Source organism: Cetorhinus maximus, chromosome 16, assembly GCF_964194155.1.
Source record: "Cetorhinus maximus chromosome 16, sCetMax3.hap1.1, whole genome shotgun sequence".
Taxonomy (NCBI): Eukaryota; Metazoa; Chordata; class Chondrichthyes; order Lamniformes; family Cetorhinidae; genus Cetorhinus; species Cetorhinus maximus.
Window position 1 is genome coordinate 38941858 of NC_135894.1, and position 19350 is coordinate 38961207.

A 19350-nucleotide genomic window follows, 5' to 3' on the forward strand; every position below is an offset into this window, starting at 1 on the left:
GGAGATGGACAGGCGTAGGGAGGGAAATCTGGAACTTAGGGCCTAGATGGCTGAAGGCAGAGCCACCAATGGTGGATGAAGGGGATGGTGGATGCACAAGATGCCAGAGCTATGGGAACGCAGAGGTCTTGGAGGGTTACTGACTCGGAGAAGGTTATAAAGATAGGAAAGGGATGATGTCATGAAGGGATATGAATACATTGATGAGAATTTTAAACCAGAGATGCTGGTGAAACAGGAGCCAGTGTAGGTCAAATAGCACAGGGGCTATGAGTAAATGGGACTTGGTGAAGGTTAGGAATGGACAGCAGAGTTTTGGATGAGCTCAGGTTTACAGAGGGTGCATGATGGGAGGTCAGCCAGAAGAACATCAGAATAGTTGAGTCTGGGGGTAACCAAATCATGAATGAGGGTTTCAGCAGAAGATGAGAGGAGTCAAAGATGGATGTCATGAAGATGGAAGTAGATGGTCAAAGAGAAGATATGATAAAGAAGCTGTGGCGAGGTCAGAAGGGCTGGATCAATTCCCACCATATCACTGCAAGGAAAATTCAGTCCCCCAATTCTCTCTGTCTGTGCTTTCCACATCTTTGGGGATCTTGAATTGTACTTTGGAAAGGACAAAATATTTAGACTTTTAGGCCACATGCTCACTATGTAATTACCCTAAATGTTTTTCTATTTTTTTTGTGAATTTAAAAATATACTTTCTGCAAGGAACAGCCATGCTTACTGGCAAAACACTCTTACTTTTCACAGAAGTCATTCATAACTGCCCAGTACGACTCAGGTACAGCAAACCATTCACAATCTCCAGGGCCTATATTAATGTTAACAGAGCAGAAATTGTTGTTTTCTTGATGACCTGTAAATAAAAACAAAACAAACTGCAATGAATTTTTAAAAAATGAAAATTTAAATGTATCCTTTTGACATAGGCTTTTGATAAGGTCCCACATAAGAGGGCAGTGGGCAAAATTAAAGCACACGGGATTGGGGGTAATATACTGGCATGGATTGAGAATTGGTTGTCAGACCGGAAACAGAGAATGGGAATTTTTGGGTCTTTTTCCGGGTGGCAGGCAATGACTAGTGGTATACCACACGGGTCAACTTGTAGAATTTTCTACCACAGCAGGTTGTGGAGGCCAGGTCACTGCGTATATTCAAGAAAGAACTTGATAAATTTTGGATATTAGGGGCATCAAGGGGTATGGAGAGAAAGCGGGAATATGGCGTTGAGATAGAGGATCAACCATGATCATATTGAATGGCAGAGCAGGCTTGAAGGGCTGAATCCTGCTCCTAGTTTCTATGTTTCTATCCGCCAAGCTGCCATTTAAAGATTTTTTCAAATTTTTGTGATCTATCAAATTTTACAACTATTCTTTTGTATCAAACATTGCTATTTCAATATATAATTTTCTTCTATCATTTTCATTTCATATCCTTTCTTGGAAAATTAATCTATACAATGGCTCTTGTGGTATCTGTATTGTAAATTCAATACAGTTTAATCTCAGTGCTCAAGGTACTGCTTGTCCATACTTGCAAGATTAGACTGTCTCATCCTTTATGGCTGACATTTGACTTTCCACTACATTTCCTACAAATCCATTCATATCCTAACCACTAATCCGATTAAAGAGTTTCTTGTTGTGTATTGAGTTATGCTCTTGCCTTTCTTAAAAAATAGTACAATATTCAGTAATGTGAAACAGTTAGTATCAGTTACGAGTATCTTTAAACCCAAGCTGGGGTTCAATTAACTCTAGTAATTTCAAATATTAAACAAATTTTTCCAAATCAAGCTCTTCAATTTTCCAACAGTTGGAGTTCAGATATAACTTTTGATGAGTAGGAGTTGATTATTAGCGAGTGACACCAATGAAAAACTTCAGATTATAATCAATGTTAAACTCAAGTTGTTTGTTAATTTTCCACATCCACAGGCTAACTTGCTGCTTGCATTCTGCCATTTAGCCAGCTTCAAAAAAAATTGTATGGCTCTATGAACCACGGCTCCTCTCTTGAATTTCCAGTTAGGTTTGTGTGTAATATTTTTCCCAATTAACTTGCAATAGACGGCACAGTATTATATTTTTTGATAATGTTTCATTGTGAAATTCAATACTCCTGCCATTGCCTGCACATAATCACTATATAGGGAGCAAGCTCTGTGCATCATCACTACCCAGGACCTGACCTCAGTTGGATTCCAAGAGCTACAAGATGTATACAATGCAGTCAGCAAAGGGTGTGCTGGAAATCCTCTGCAGCCCAAACACACTTATAAGTAATAATTTTTTCATTCCTCTCATAGCAGGTTTGTGAACGTGTTTCCTTCTCTTGTCCATCACTGTTCTTTAATGACACAGGTTTAATTATAAACTTGCACAATGCTCTTTAAGCACAAAATGCTAATTAGTGAATTTCTTCAGGGGAAAATATGTTAAATGACCTACCTTCACAGTATGCCTCTTTCCATTCATTCTCTATATAAAATAAATATGTTACTGCTCATAGCGAACAATCATGGAACACTGCCCCTTTCAGATTTTTATCCTCAGACTATCCTTGCAAACTTGACACTTGTTTTAGGCTTCATTCTACATTTCCTCCTTCGTTCTTTGATCGTGGAGGAAAGGAATAGAGGTCAGCATTAAGGCTACAATTACTCTCAAAAGCAAACGATAAAGCTCTTGGTATGCTTGGCCTAAGGGGCAGAGGGATAAATAAACTTGATATTTGGTCGATAAAGTAATATTAAAAATCATACTGAGGTAGGTAATTTAACATTCTCAATCCCTGAACCTCTACATATATTAAAAAATGTCCCAGTCACGTGGAAGGCAAGCTTGCTGGTCTCTCTGACATAATATTAAAGGCCACCATAGAACACTCAGGCAACTAAGCATACATCAGTACGGCAATGCTTAGAAAACACATTCTGATTATTCCAATTAACACCCTTGCAGACAAAGCATACAGAAACCACAGCGCAAGGAGGATAGGCTTTTAACTTGCTCGATGGTTCACGTTTCACTTATTTACTCGATGTTTTGCCATTAAAGAGAACTGATAAATCCTCTAGGTACTATATAAAAAGCTAATGCTCCTGATGTGAACAAAATGATTACTTTCTTGGGTGGAAGATTCCATAGGGTCAAATTTTAGAACTGTAACAGTTAATAAATTAAACACAAACAATTTTAGGTGAATGTCTGATTTAGTCCTAGAAGTGTCCCACTATAGCAACAGGTGCAGTAAGATGCACTAAGCTAATTCGCCTAAAATTTGGAAGGCAGCAGGGAATATTATAGCTTTCAAAGTCATGGTCTAGAGCAGAAACATTATCACAGGCTCAAATGAGTGAAAAAATGAGCACTGAAGAACAAAAGTTAAAGTACTAGACGTGCATAAATGCTTAAATCTCTCATGTGCATCATAAATCTAGACAGTATGAATATTTTCTCAATTTCTGGTCAAGGAAGATTGATAGCTGAACTATAAGAAATGATACGATAGTTTCAAACTGAGGAAGATGTTATACCCAAACATGAAGTCACACCCCTGGCATCAGAAGGCATTTTTCTCTGATCTACAATAAACTTGAGACTGCAGGCTGTTCTTTTAAAAAAAAAATCAAAATGTAGGTGACACTAGCAATGCTGCACAAATAAATCTTAGTGGACCTGAAAAAGTAATGATGAACATCTTCTTTGAACTGTACAGTTCTTATGCTGATGGTTACTCCATGATTGTCTTGGGTAGGAAATGGCAGCACACTAAGTCAGAAAGTCAGGATGGCTAGAGACTTGCAGGAGAACTTGTAGATGATGGCACTACTATACTACTGTCTTTGTTCATGTTGGTATTTGAAGTTGTGGACATGGGAGAGGTTGTTGAAGTACACTTAACAAGTTGCTCATGTGCATCCTGTATATGGAACTTACTGCAATTACAATGTGGTGGCAATAAACAGCTGGATACTGAGTCGAACAGCAGGAGTTTGGATCAAGACAGCTTTGTCCCATAAGCTTGAGTGCTGTGGTGGCTACATCCATCCAGCCACGTTGAGATTTCAATCATATTCCTGGTGAACATTGTAGATGAGGTTTTTCTCTCTCCACAGATGCTGAATTTTTCCAGCATTTTCTGTTTTTGTTTCAGGTTTCCAGCATCCGCAGTATTTTGCTTTTATATTATTGTAGATGGGATGCTGAAAGGCAAGGTGAGCCACTCAGCACAAAGTATCCATCTGTTCCATGCAGTTGTAGCCATTGTGTTGATATGGTTAGGACATTTAAAATTTTGATCTAGGACAACCATTATGGCACTGATGGTCTGACAATGCTGATGAAAGTCAGGGGAGGCCAGTGGGCCTTTACTTGTTGGAGGTGGTCATTAATTAACACTTTTGTGTGTCATGAATGTTGTTAGTCCAAGCTTGCTGCACCTGACATGGACTCTCCATTGATCGAGGAGCTTAAAGAACTGAACACTGTGGATTTGGCAGCAAACACCTGCACTCCTGATCATGTAAAAGAGAATGTCATTGATGAAGCAGCTAAATATTGCTTGTCCTGCTTTCTACCCTTAATTAGCACATTCCTTAGATAATATCACCACCTTCAACACCTCTTTGTCCTTTTGTCTATGACATCTTTTGGCTATCTCCACCTATCACTGGCCCTCTATCCAGCTCTACTTGTCCCACCCCCCCTTAAACCAGCTTGTATTTCACCTCTCTTCTATTTTTACTTAGGTCTGTTGAAGAGTCATACGGACTCGAAACGTTAACTGTGTTCACCTCCGCAGATGCTGCCAGACCTGCTGAGTTTTTCCAGGTATTTTTATTTTTGTTTTGGATTTCCAGCATCCATAGTTTTTTGCTTTTATCTAAGCAGCTAAATATGTTTGGGGCTAAGATGCTCGAGTATTTCCTGTAGCAATGCCCTTGACCTGTTAAGCAAATTATTATGGAGAGTGGGATGCGGAGGTTGGAAAAACATTTCAAAGGGCAGAATTCCATAATCAAAAAGTCAGAATTTTCTCATCCCTGTTTTCTTCATAATTTCTCATTTTAATCTCCACTAGTACTACTTTTAGGATGTCTCACAACACTCTCTTGAAACAGGTGAGCAGTATTATACAAGAGATGAAGATATCAAACCTCTATTCTCTTTAACTGCCCAGATATCAAAATTGTCAAAAGTTAAATTTTTTATACTGCACTGGCAGCATTTACAGCATGAAAGATGGTCAAATACAGTCATGAGTAAGACACACAACTCAGCTTCTATCTGGGTGGTACTCATCCAGAGATGAATTATTCCCTTAACACTGCAGTTTGTTAAAAGTAAAATACTGTGGATGCTGTAAATCTAGAACAAAAAACAAAAATACCTGGAAAAACTCAGCAGGTCTGACAGCATCTGCGGAGAAGGATACAGTTGACGTTTCGGGTCCGTATGACCCTTCATCAGAACTAAGACATATAGAAATGAGATGAAATATAAGCTGATAGAAGGGGGTGGGACAGGAGAGCTCGACAGGTGGCCAGTGATAGGTGGAGGCCAAGAAGAGACTGCCAAAGATGTCATAGACAAAAGGGTATTGATATTATCTAAAGGATGTGATAATGGGGACATTAAGGGAAGCAAGCTAGTGGCAGATGGCCCTAGTGCGGGTGGGGTGGAGGAGGGAGAGGAGGGATCGAAATGGGCAGTTTGTTGTTGCAGTTGTTGTTGTTGTACAGGAATCAATGAACGTAAGAATGCACATTACCATAACAAAATTCTAGGCCAATTGGCTATATCCAGAAGGTACAAAAAAGAGGTTTATTTCACCACTTATTCATCCACTTTTACTAGCCATGTAATTCCACTTTTTAGACGTTATGGCACTAACCTGGAGTCCTGCTTCCTGGAACTTTCATGTACAGCTGGACTGTGTTCATTCCAAGAATGGTGTGCCCCACATGGCTCAACAGGTTTCCTGCCGATACCACACGCACAAAAGCAGGCAATTTTGTTAGTTCATGGAGCTGCGATTTCCACCTGAAGCAACAAGTAGCAAAGATTTGTGAAATGTCAAGAATGCACGTACATCGTTGATGGTTTCAAAAATCATCCGTGTAAGTTAGAGACATTCTGGTTGTCCAAAAAACATTTATGAATATTAAAGTTCTTTGCCATCAGTTTCACAACAGCATTTGCTAAAGAGTTATCTATTTATTATCCATTTAAGGCAATGGCTCAGACAGAAATACGATTCCATGTTCTTTCCAAGTACCTCACTGGGCAATTTCATGTGGAAGCCTGGGCAGTGAATGCTACTACTGTGTTAATTAACCAAGCAGCCAACTACGTTCAGCTTAAATCCTTATCCCTAAAGCACAGAAGGCAGCCTTTTGGCTCACTGGCTGCAATTTAGTGCTAGCAATGCCACACCCTCACGGCCCCCAACTTCTTGTTGAACCAGTAGGAGCCCATGTTGCTTCTGTGGGGGAGGCCTGACACGAATTAAGTGCCCTCAGGGACTTAACTGGCTAGCGCCAGGCCTTCCATGCGATCAAGCCCTCAATGGGGCAGAAATCCTGCCCAAGAGCTGCCAGCCAATCAGAGACGGGCAATGCCCCTGGCAACTGTAATGCTCTGAGGCTCAGCCCGGGGATCGCTATTGGAACCCTGGGCACAGGTGAGTGAGGAAGGAGGGAAAGGGGTTGCAAGCAAGGGATGGGAGTGGCTTTCAATGCCCCCCCCCCACTTCCAGATCCAGGTTCCTCAAACGGGCACCGAGTATCTGACAACAGGATCACCCCGACTATGAACTCGCAGGCAAGTTTTGGCGGCCTTGAGAAGTCACGTGAGAGGTGTGCAAGTCCCATTAAATCCCTGAGCCACTACTAAATTCCAGTGGGTTCAGGGATAATTGCTCTCAAGTGCTTATGGTTGATCTTAATTGACATCCTGCCACCGATGAGCATGATTCCCACATCGGGCCATTCCTGTCCCCAACTTAATGGGGGAATAGTTTTCCTGATGCCAGCAATGCAATGCGGGTACTCCCATCTGATTCTCCCGGCCCTTGCACGATCCAATAAACTGTGCATTGTATCTACGTTGGTAGAGATTAAGAGATAGCCACCAAGAATTGAAACCCTTACAGCTTCACATCACCCTTGTAGCAAAGAGATGCCAAGATCAACTGCAGGAAGGCTACCATTGTCCTGATCAAGATTAATTAACTCAGGACTAACCAAATATCAACATAGAACCTTGATGTTCTGCATCATTCAGCATAATTACTTATTCAATGCATTTACTCCCTGAGCCATCAGATAGGAAAAAATAGACTTGCCTTTCATGGCCCCAAGACACTTCAAAGCACACAGCAAGGTCCCATAGATGGTAACGTGAAAATGACTAGTTAAACTGTTATTTTCTAAATAATGATGTTGGTTAAGGAATACATATTGGTCTCAGATTAATGACCCACCCAAAAATGGCGAGGTCAACTGAGTTTTTTTTTTAAAAAGGGAAATACTTGTCACAGCTTGTTTTAGAACTGGCAAACTCTATATTTGTCTTTTTGGATTTATTTTCTTTAAAATTTTCATTTTCTTTAACCATCAACATTCAAATTAACAGTGCCGTGACAATTGCCATGAAGTGCTGGAGCATCAACACTTAGAGGCAGCACAAAGTACAATACTAGTTTAATTACCCAATCCACTGCAAATGTTGAGTATAACATTACAAAGTTACCACAGGAAGAGGAAGAGTAGCACTACGCAGCCACAAGAAAACCAAACTAGAAAAGGTATTCTTCCAGAAACACAGACAACCATTTAGTAAAATATATCAAAAGGATGAAAGGACTGATTAGATTCCATCTGTGTTGGATAATCACCTGGCATGTTTCTAACCTATTTTCCTTGCTCGTTGTGGAAGGGATTAACGAAGGTCATTAGAAATAGGGGCATTTGGCCCATCGAGCCTGCTCCGCCATTCAATAAGATCATGGCTGATCTGATTTGAATATTGCTGGTGCTTTTTGTCTTGCACTCATCTGGGCAAATGCAAGAATGCCAAACTTCAAACAACCGCAGCAATTTATATTACAGGAGAAAAGGGTGCTGACTGGTTGGCAAGTCAACTGTGATTGGCCTAGACATTGCCATAGAGAAAGCAAAGGGGAACAACAGGCTCCCCAAGCTCCCAGGTATCTCCCAGCTCAAAAATGCTGTTGGGCTTGAACATTTGTTTGCAAAGAATAGGTCCCTGTATATGGTTTTATTGATATTCCAAATTCCCACCCCTCCAACAAGATAATTGAGAAAGGGATTCCTGTGGGTACAGGGCCAGAGTACTCCACAATATAATCGCACAAGGCAGATTGGACCCAGCCCATCATGAAAACAAGGGGCTCTGCTCCCTGAATAGTGTGCTGGAAAAACCTGGTAGCAGTACACAGAACTTCAGTGTGCTGCTTATTTAACTGTAAACAAAGTGTATGGGGTAAAACTATTTTAGAAAACCTTAGAAATTACCAATTTTAAAATTCCAATCACTTAAAAAGTGTGGCTCGATAGGTCAAATACCCCTATTTCTAATGACCTTCGTTAATCCCTTTCACATCGAGCAAGGAAAATAGGTTAGAAATATGCAAGGTGATTATCCAACACAGTCCTTTCATTCTTTTGATATATTTTACTCAATGGTTGTCTGTATTTCTGAAAGAATACCTTTTCTAGTTTTGTTTTCTTATGGCTACATAGTGCTACTCTTCCTCTTCCTGTGGTAACTTTGTAATGTTATGCTCGACATTCTAGCACCACCTAGCAAGTATAAACGAGCCACACCACAAGCTCAACTGATTATCTTAAATTGGTTGTTAGTGTATTAGTAGGGCTGAGACTCTCCTACTGGCTTTGGCCAAGTTGGAGACAGCTGCAGCCGAGGGGAGACAGAGGTCAGAAAAGAAAATTAAAAGGCAGAATTCCATTATCTGGAAGTCAGAATTCCGCCAAACAGCTGAATTTCTCATCCCTGCCATTTTAAAGGCGAATGGCAAAAGAACTAAATGCAACATGAGGAAAGACTTTTCGTAACACAGTGAGCGTGCCTGAGAGTGTGGTGGAGGCAGATTCAATTGTGGCTTTGAAAAGGGAATTGCATTAGCACCTGAAGAGAAATAATTTGCAGGATTACAGGAAAAGAGTAGCCTGGTGGGATTAGCTGAGTTCCTCCTGCAAAGAGCTGGCATGGACACCAAGGGCTGAATGGCCTCCTGAGTCTTAACCAATCTATTCTATGAAATACACCGGCATCATGCAAGCATTTGTTGTGCTGGGGGCACAGGGGTAGAATTTTGTGATAGATTATATCATTACTTCAGTCCTACCTCTTATGATAAGGAAGAGGGCAGGTCCTCCCTGCCAGCGTATTTTGGAACACAGATAAAAGGGTTGGAGACCCAGTGGAAACAGATACCACTGTCAATTTCTAGTCTGCCTTGCCACTCAAAATGTAGCAAAAAGGTCTAGTTAGTTATAAACAACTGGTTTGAGGTCACTTTGGGACAGAGATTTGTACAAAATAAGTTAATTGTACAAAAAAAAATAGACAGTGTCCAGGAGCATTTGATCGATTTTGTCAGAGTGGCTCATTTCCAATTACTTCTGACAAGCAGCATAGGATTTAGCCAGATTAGAGGTCTTGTACACAAATTGCAAAAGTTCAAAACAAAAATCCACAAGAATTGGGCTGGTGGTAGGAAATCCAGAAAAGAAAAAGGTCCATCTTTTAAGTCACATAGGATTTACCTTCTGGTCACAATGTTAGATCAATGCAGTGACATCCAAGCCCAAAACGCTGAGATAACATTTTGTAAATTAGTACAAATTTTTCATTTTCTAACACAAGCTACTTTTGGTAACAATTTTGGGAAGTAATTACAGCACCTGGTATTCGTTTATCCAAAGAATGGGCATAATACTACATATGTTATCTTACATTTCTTACTTTGTGCAGAATGGGGAAATAGTGCAATAAAATTAAAAATAATTTTGTTTTTAAGCTATCAAGCTGGACAGAGTACTCAATCATCTACAATATCACATGATTTCACTAATAATTTAACCAAGGGAGAAGGCACAGAAAACAGAACTTAAGGTCCAATTAAGAGTGCAGGAAGGCGTACCAGAAGCAGCATCAGGCATAGAGTACCTGAAAATGAGGTGTAAACCTGGTGAAGCTGCAACACAGGATAACTTGCATGTGATAGAGCTAAGCAATCCCACAATCAATGGACCAAATCTAAGCTCTGCAGTCCTGACATCCAGTCATGAATGGTGGCCGACAATTAAACAACTAACTGGAAGAGAAGGTTTGACAAATATCCCTATCTTCAATGATGGGGGAGCCCAGCATATCAGTGCAAAAGATAAGGCTGAATCATTTGTAACCAACTTCAGAAGCGCCAAGTGGATGATCCATCTCGGCCTCCTCCCGAGGTCCACAATATCAGATGCCAGTTGTCAGCCAATTCAAATCACTCCACATGATATCAAGAAACGTTTGAAGGCAGTGGGTACTGCAAAGGCTATGGGCCCTGACAACATTCCGGCAATAGTTAAGATTTGAGTTCCAGACTAGCTGTGTCCTTAGCCAAGCTGTTCCAGTACAGCTACAACACTAGCAACCACCTAGCAATATGGAAATTGCCCAGGTATGTCCTGTCCACACAAAGCAGGACAAATTCAAACCAGCCAATTGACATCCCATCAGTCTACTCACCATCATCAGCAAATTGATGGAAGGTGTAGGCGACAGTCCTATCAAGCAACAATTACACAGCAATAACCCGCTCACTGATGCTCAGTTTGGGTTCCACCAGGGCCACTCAACTCCTGAGTTCACTGCAGCCTTGGTTCAAACATAGTCAAAAGGGCTGAACTCCTGGGGTAAGGTGAGAGTGACTATGCTTGACACAAAAGCAGCATTTAACTGAGTGCAGCATCAAGAAGCCCTAACAAAACTGAAGTTACTGGAATCAGGAGGAAGCTCTCCACTAGTTGGGAGTCATATCTAGCACAAGGGAAGATTGGTTGAGGTCATTGGGAGGTCAATCATGTCAATCCCAGGACATCACTAAAGGAGTTCCTCAGTGTAGTGTCCTAGGCCCAACCAACTTCAGCTGCTTCATCAATTACCGCTCCTCTTTCATAAGGTCAGAAGTGGGGATATTCGCTGATGACTCCTCAGATACTGAAGCAGCCTGTGTCCATATATAGCAAGACGTGGGCAATATTCAGGCTTGGGCTGATAAGCAGCAAGTTCCACTCCAAGCCACGCATCGATCCTAACTAGATCATCATTCCTTCACTGTTGCTGGTCAAAATTCTGGAACTCCCTTCCAAACAACACAGTAGTTGTACCTACACCACCACCTTCTCAAAGGCAAAGAGGAATGAGCAACAAATACTGGCCTTTCCAGTAACATTTGCGTCCCAGGAAAGAATAAAAAACTTCTAACCCCTCAAAGGACAAGGGCAGCAGGCACATGGGAACACCGCCGCTTCCAAGTTCTCCTCCATGTAACACGCCATCTTGACTTGGAAATATATCACCATTCCTTTATTGTTGCTGACCAAAATCCTGAAACTTCCACCCTAACAGCACTGTGAGTACATTCACCATGTGGACGGCAGTGATCAAGAAAACATCTTACCACTATTTTTTCGAGGGCTGGGCAATTAATGCTGGCCTAGTCAGCCAAGTCCACACCCCTTGAAAGAAATAAGGCTGCCACGTATGCTATTAAGTGACCCGTTGCTACAAATAATTTTGATTTAACGAATACCTCATTTAATCCACACTGCTATTGAAGATGGAATGCAATGTTAAAAATGTTGGGAAAAGTGCAATTTTGGCTGTTGATGTAGTAGTTTAGAAGCCAAATGGTTAAAGCAAGCTGAATTTGTGCCAGTGTCTGAAGCTGATTATCTGGACTCTCTTTCTCTTCAATGAAATATATCTTTCTTTCGGCGGTTTATTCCAAATTTTCAAATTTATTGTCTTGACCTTTTATTGCTACTTCTCTGTCTGATAAAATACGCTGTGGATCACTTCACAAACACAGATGCATTCACACTGGTGGTCCTTTTGTGATAATTTGTGCTCCTACCATATATTGTGTTTTACATTACTGTAATTACAAACTTTATTGAAATCATTAAGCAACAACTGTCAGTCTGCAATGATTACACAAAAAGTGTTGAACACCTTACTCAGAAAAAAAAATGCAAAGACTTACTTTTTCTCATCTGACAAATCAATGTTGGTCCCAAATTTGATGGTTTTAAATGGACCTCTCCTTTTTTTGCTGCCACTGTTTAAAAAAAAAAGTGATAATTGTAAAGGATTTCAAAAATATTTACTATCTGTCAAACATTTGGTATCCTTGAGTAACAAAACTTACTTATCAGAGGATGTGGATTCACTATCTGATTGGTCTTTGTGATGACTACTCTTTTTCTCATTTTCCTCCTGCAAGTAAAAAAAATTATTTCAAATCAACAAATTAAAATGCATATGTCATTATATTGAATTACCTATTTTAACCTCCCCTCATCACTCTGCATGTTCAGATAATTAATATTTAAGCAACTCCTACAGAATTGTGCAAATACATTAACCAGTGAACAGATCAACACTAATAATATTTATGGCATTATATTCAGTTTCACTGTAACTGTATCTTTATGCTTTTATTGCACTGTGCCTACTATGTAACTGCAGCTATTAAAGTCATTGCATCAAGGTGTAGTGGATAAAATAAGGCATCAAAAAGGTTTGGGAACATAGGACCATTCAGCCCTTCGAGCCTGCTCTGCCATTCGATAAGATTGTGGCTGACCTGGTTGTGTCTCAACTCCACTTTACCATCTGCCCCCCATAACCCTCGACTCCCCATTTAAAGATGAAAGTTATAAACCACCAAATGAACATTTCCTTAAAAAAAAAGCAAATCCATAAACAAACATGCTACACGTTCCATTGGGAACTGCAGAGTTCATTGAAAAAAATGACATCAATGTCATGAATTATTTCTACATACTATACCGAAGAAGTGTCTTACTATACTGAAAACCTGTCAGGGAAAAATTCGGAGTAAAGCTTTAGAATGCAGTATAGCCGAAGATCTGTAATTGTCACATTCTCATTCTGTTTTAAATTCAGTTAAATTCCTCCATTGCTTTCAATACTAATTATAATATCTGCATGTTTCTCTAATATGCAGAACTGGTTATTTTTTAATAACCAGCTTTGAAAATTCCATTAGAGTTGTGAATTATTTTGTAGTTGGATTAAATTCTCAGAATGTCTATGTGTGTATAAATGTATATATATATATTTGAAACTATTGCACATTTTGCTTGAAAGGTGCTTGCAGCAGGAGTACATTGATGAATCTAGAAAAGATTCCAATAGGCACATTAGTAATTAAAGGAAGGGCAAAGTAGTGAAATCCCTGCTAAGATGGAGGATCCAAGCTTGTGATGGAGATGGAAGGTATGGAGAAAATACCAAATGTTCCTTTCTACATTTTTAATCAAATGTTTTAAAACACTTGATGCAGGCTGGCAAGTCCCGGGTCCCAATTGACTACATCCTAGGGTCTTAAAAGAGGGGACTAATGGGGTAGTCGATACACTGGTGTTAATTTTCCAAAATTCCCTAGATTCTGGAAAGGTTCCATCAGATTGAAAAGTAGTAAATATAATCCCTCTATTCAAGAAGGGAGGGAGGCAGAAAACAGGAAACTATAGGCCAGTTAGCTTGATTTTTGTCATGGGGAAGTTATTAGAATCGATCTAGAATGACTGAGCTGTCTTATGAGGAACGGTTGGACAGATTGCACTTGTTTCCACTGGAAGTTAGAAAAGAGTGAGGGGTGATTTGATTGAAGTATACAAGATCCTGAACGGCCTTGACAAAGTGGACGTTGAAAGGATGTTTCCTCTTGTGGGTTAATCCAGAACTAGGGGGCACTGTTTTAAAATTAGGGGTTGCCCTTTTAGGACAGAGATGAGGAGAATTTTTTTCTGAGGGTTGTGCGGCTTTGGAATTCTCTGCCTCAGAAGGCAGTGGAGGCGGGGTCATTGAATATTTTTAAGACAGAGGTATATAGATTCTTGTTAGGCAAGGGAACCAAGATTATTGGGGTTAGATGGGAATGTGGAAATCGAAACACAAGATCATCAGCAGGCTCAAGGGGCCTAATGGTTTATTCCTGTTCTATTTCTTATGTTCTTAAAACAAAATTACAGAGGCAAAATTTGGCTCATGCAAAAATGCATTTTTACTATGCTACGGGGATATTTAATCTCAGATAGTGGAAGACTAACCCGCAATGATTCTTGGAATGATGAGGCCTGGTATTGTGCATATTTGGCAATTGTGGTGTGTGATCTACTACTCTCGCAGCGCCAGATTTTCTTGGTTCCAGTGGAGTCCCAGTTTTCATCTGCTGGCTGCAATAGTTGTGTCCGCACCTCTACTAAATGTTCATTATTTGCTTCTACCAAGGTCTTGGTGGAAAAAAGACCTAAATCTGCAAAGAAAGAAATTATTAAAAATTGATGATTGCATGAATAACCATTGACAGAATTTTGAAAGTTTCATTCTCCCAAAACTCAAAATTCAATAAAAACTTCAGGACCACAGAGGCCACATCAGAAGCAGGCTGCAAGTGACAATCTGTACATTGACTTTCCATTAGAATCAACTGGGGCTTTAACTACTATATAAATTTAGACATCCTAAGTCATCACCAACTGGGCCCAACTTTCCAGATTTAATTTTTGAACATATTGAGATCAAACTGAACCTTGCTATTACTGTATTTAAATTTCTTTGTTACTCTTTCCTATTAAAAATGCCTTTCGTTTTGCCTTCAACAAGAGAGTCTAGATGCGCAATCAGATTTTATTTAAGAGAAAGCCTGTGTAAGTTTGAGCCAGAGGTCTACATGTATCATCATCACGAGTGAGACTGATAATTTTAGTGCAAAACAAGCTTTTTCCTATCAGTGGTTAAAATATAAATTTTAATAAACTGTGGTTAGAAAGAAAGGTTTTTCTGCAACACACTCAGGGTTATCTCATACACTGCATTCTGCACAACAAAGCAGGCAACAGTTGGAAAACAGAGGCCAAGGTCAGTATTTTTAAAAGGGTGTGGGGTCTGGATTGGAGGCTGGTGGGACGGCACGTAGTTTGGCCTTTGGCCTCCGTGCTGGTCCCCCACTATGCTCCCAGCCCTGAGACATTTTGAATGAGTGTGGCTCGGGGTTGGGTCAGCTGTCCAGAGGCTAGCAACAGGTAGCCAACTGAGGAGAATTAAATTTAATAAGCCCAGTTCCTGTGCTAACTGAAAACTGCCGCCCAGGTTTCGTGATGGGCTCAGGGCGGGAGCTGGGATCCTGAAGGATGACGTCCCTGCCCCATCCCACCCGGCCAATGGACCCACAACAGTAACTGGGCCATAGCTGTGGCCACTGGCTGTCCTTTGGAATGGTTGCCTCTCATCAAGGCTAGGCAGCTGTGGCGTTTTAAAAAATAAAGATATATGTATCTTCTCTTGTCCCTCGCAATCTCCATCTTCAGATCAGCAGCTCCCACCTTGGCCGGTGGGGCTGCTGATCACCAGGTGCTGGAGGGCCTCCCACTTGCTCTCCATTGATGGAAGCCCACCTGCCATACCTGATTAGGCTGAGTGTCCCTGGCTTTTAATTGGCTAATGATTTGAAAATCCCTGTGGGTGGGCTTAAAATGCTGTACAGACTATGAACCTGGAAACAGTTCCACAATTCAGTTAGGTTCAACTTACGGTGAGAAAAAGAGAATTCAAGGGCAAAGGTATTTTACAAATAAAAAAGCAACTTATGGCCTGATAAAATGAGAGCTTTCCCCGATTAAATGAGGGAAAAATTGCAAACAGAATTGATCAGCAACAGAAATTAAACAGGTCAACGGAACTGGTACAAATCAAGTATATCCTATATGGGAAGAGAGAGTACTAAGGCATGAATAGGGAAATTAGATCAAATTTGAAATTTACTATCACTCGCACAATAAGAAAGTCAGGACAAATATGAATACATGACAGGATACACCAAATTGAATAATACAGTGAAACAGCCATTGGTCAGGGATACAAAATGGTTTCATTCTAAAGCATGCTATGCAGTGAACTGACATACTAGTACAAATTCAGGATGCACACTCCAGTTTCATGTAACATTGATTGACAACTCTCTACATTTTAAAAATAAAGATCAGTGAAATCAAAATGCTTTAAGTATAAATTATTCGCAAAATTATAAACGTGACATAAAATTTTATAAATGATTCAGGTTCTTCCATTTTCTTTCCCTCCGCAATTCATTTTTTGAACCTGCTACTTTGATTTCATTGCTTTACTACTACAGTAAATACTATCATTATGTAACTTTGATCAGCTCCTGAATTATCAGGAATCGTTATAAGAGAACAAAGATTTATGTTGCTATCTATGTGTATACTGGCAGAAACAGGTTCACAAGAAAAAGTTCTCACAACACCTCAATTAGAAAAAAGGGATACTCCTTCATCTCTAAAATATTTCAATTGCCTCCACCCACCAAAAAGAGCTTGCTGACTCCTTTCCAGTGGTACTTAATGAAAGACAGGTTAGAATTCTACATTTCAGCTTGGTTACTCTGTTACTTGGGCTATGTTGCAAGATAGAGTAGGATCTTAGCGGCAAAATAATCCTTATTTCAGGATAAGAAAAAAAATCATCTTAGCTGTAAAACACATCGCATTGAGAGCAGAATTAGAACAGCACCAGTATCGGCTTTCTAGCTCTCTTACTCAATCACACCCTCAGCACTTACCTTTTCATTTTGGTAAATTATTTTGTCAGACAACAATTCTCATGTTCATTTTTGGAAGTACGACCACAAGTTTGCTAAATATATTAAAGTGCAACAGTTGTGACAAGAGTAGAGCATCATGCCATTCATCTTGGTGGCTGGTACGATCGTGGAAACAACACGGGGGATATTCAAATCTACCAGTAGGCAACATATTTCTCAGTCGCATTCCATTGTAGCAACTTTTGGCTAAATGAAACAATTTGCAGGAACTGAAGTGATACAGTACATATACTAGCAAGAGCATAGAACCATAGAACACTACAGCACAGAAAACAGGCCATTCGGCCCTTCTAGTCTGTGCCGAAATATTATTCCGCTAATCCCATTGACCTGCACCCAGTCCATAACCCTCCAGACCTCTCCCATCCATGTATCTATCCAATTTATTCTTAAAACTTAAGAGTGAGCCCGCATTTACGTCAGATGGTAGCTCGTTCCACACTCTCACCACTCTGAGTGAAGAAGTTCCCCCTAATGTTCCCCCTAAACCTTTCCCCTTTCACCCTAAAGCCATGTCCTCTCGTGTTTATTTCTCCTAATCTAAGTGGAAAGAGCCTACTCGCATTTACTCTGTCTATACTCCTCACAATTTTGTAAACTTCTATCAAATCTCCCCTCATTCTTCTACGCTCCAAGGAATAAAGTCCTAACCTATATTCAGTGTACTGCAAACTCCATCTCTTAGAGAAGAGCAACACCTTAAATTTATAACCTGTGTAAGTATTTAGCTTACTAGATGATGAGGTGAAAGCGACAGAATGATTTTAAATTGCTTTCCAGCAAAAATAGCCTATTCCTGTTCCTACATCTTTGTCTTGCTTTAGACTTTAATTTGTTGGTGAAACTGAAAGTAAACTGAAGAACTTTTCCCAGAAATCAACTAATATCTGAAGAACCAACCTTGAAGAGCTTTATAAAAAAAAGAATTTTAATACTATGGTACTTACATTCAGATTACAGTACCTACCTAGCTTGAGAGCCCCAGCAAGGCCACGGATTACAGTAACAGGGTTGTTGGGGTTTGTACAAAATTGATGAAGTGGAGGAAAGAAAGCATCACGCTTGTTCTCCAACTGCACAAAGAAAAGTTTTACAATAGGTTTTAAAATAAAAATTAAGCTTCAAAATGTATCTAGTTTATATATATGGTTATATACGAAAATCCAAATTTATATTTGACAACTTTTTTGAATGCCTTGAGTGACCAAAAAAATCTGCAACCACTGTTCAAAATTATATTTAAACTGAATCAGAATCTAGTAATTACATCAACTATTTCATTGTGCAGGTCCTGGTTTAACAGTAGCTTTAGGTGACAATTATCTGATGATTTTGCTTTGATTTGTGACTTAAAAACTAACACAAAAATACTGAAGATCACATATTACTGGTCCTAAGTTAAACCAGCACATGTCCTACTTACATAAATACTAGGTGTAGGAGGATTTAGCTTGTCCTTTGGCAGCGGTGGGTATGGTGGTGGTAGTGGTCGAGGAGGTGGACACTTATCGAGTAAAATGCTACTATTAGATAAACCATTTCTCCCCAGATTTCTGAAAAAAAGTATTATTTTTGCAACATTACATTTATTAGTCCCATTTGTACTTAGTGCACATATTTAGCTATACACATTTCTCCATGAGATTTTTACCCAAGTGATCTTGTGTTGATTAAACAAGTTAGAAAAAAAAGTACAGAATATAAGTAGAAGCTCACACATTCAAATACTTCAGACAATAAAAAATTTAGTAAAAGATTCATATGCATATCTGATAATCTGCACACAATGAAACACAATAGTTTCTTAAAAGAATTCCAACAGATATAGGTCACATTCAAGGGCCATCCAAAGGCAAGTGAACCAGTAATTATTTGTATTATCTTAAGGACTTAAGATGTTCACAATATACAGAATTTTGGAGGTGACAGGGTGCTGAGATGGTCTTTAACCTCCTGGGCCAGAATAAACCTCACTCTAGGCTGATGCGATAAAAGTCTCCTCCTCTGTTGGCTGCAAGGGTCCAATGTGGCATGAAACTGTCACCCTTCAATTCCTGGCAGGATGGCTGCAAAGCACAAATCAGTCTCTTATCCAGCACTGACTGACAATCTCATTCAAAGAAACTATAGGATGGCTGGTATAAGAAATGGGGAACTGTCATGTTGGTGCATGGTGGGAAACGACCATGTTGTTAGAGCAGAGTTTTGACCTTAACTCTGCAAGTAACCTTGCTAAACCAAACTTGGAAATGCTCAATAGTGATCAAAAGGGCATGAAATGGAAAGTTCCCATTCCTCAACACGAACATCCCTTAGCTTGATGAGCACACAAATTCAGATTATTTTTACTCGATTTGG

At 39.8% G+C, this 19350-nt stretch overlaps 1 protein-coding gene across 4 annotated transcripts in view; it reads right to left on the bottom strand.

Moving 5' to 3' along the window:
- kdm6a (lysine (K)-specific demethylase 6A) overlaps positions 1–19350 on the bottom strand; it is a 274780-nt gene that overhangs the window by 23320 nt on the left and 232110 nt on the right. For all 4 annotated transcript variants that reach the window (XM_078559720.1, XM_078559718.1, XM_078559719.1 and 1 more), the window contains 7 exons: positions 18416–18545; positions 17960–18065; positions 14420–14625; positions 12490–12557; positions 12325–12399; positions 5914–6062; positions 751–865 (listed from right to left, as the gene is read on the bottom strand). In XM_078559720.1, coding sequence (XP_078415846.1) covers positions 751–865; positions 5914–6062; positions 12325–12399; positions 12490–12557; positions 14420–14625; positions 17960–18065; positions 18416–18545 — 849 coding nt within the window. The remainder of the gene's footprint in view (positions 1–750; positions 866–5913; positions 6063–12324; positions 12400–12489; positions 12558–14419; positions 14626–17959; positions 18066–18415; positions 18546–19350) is intronic.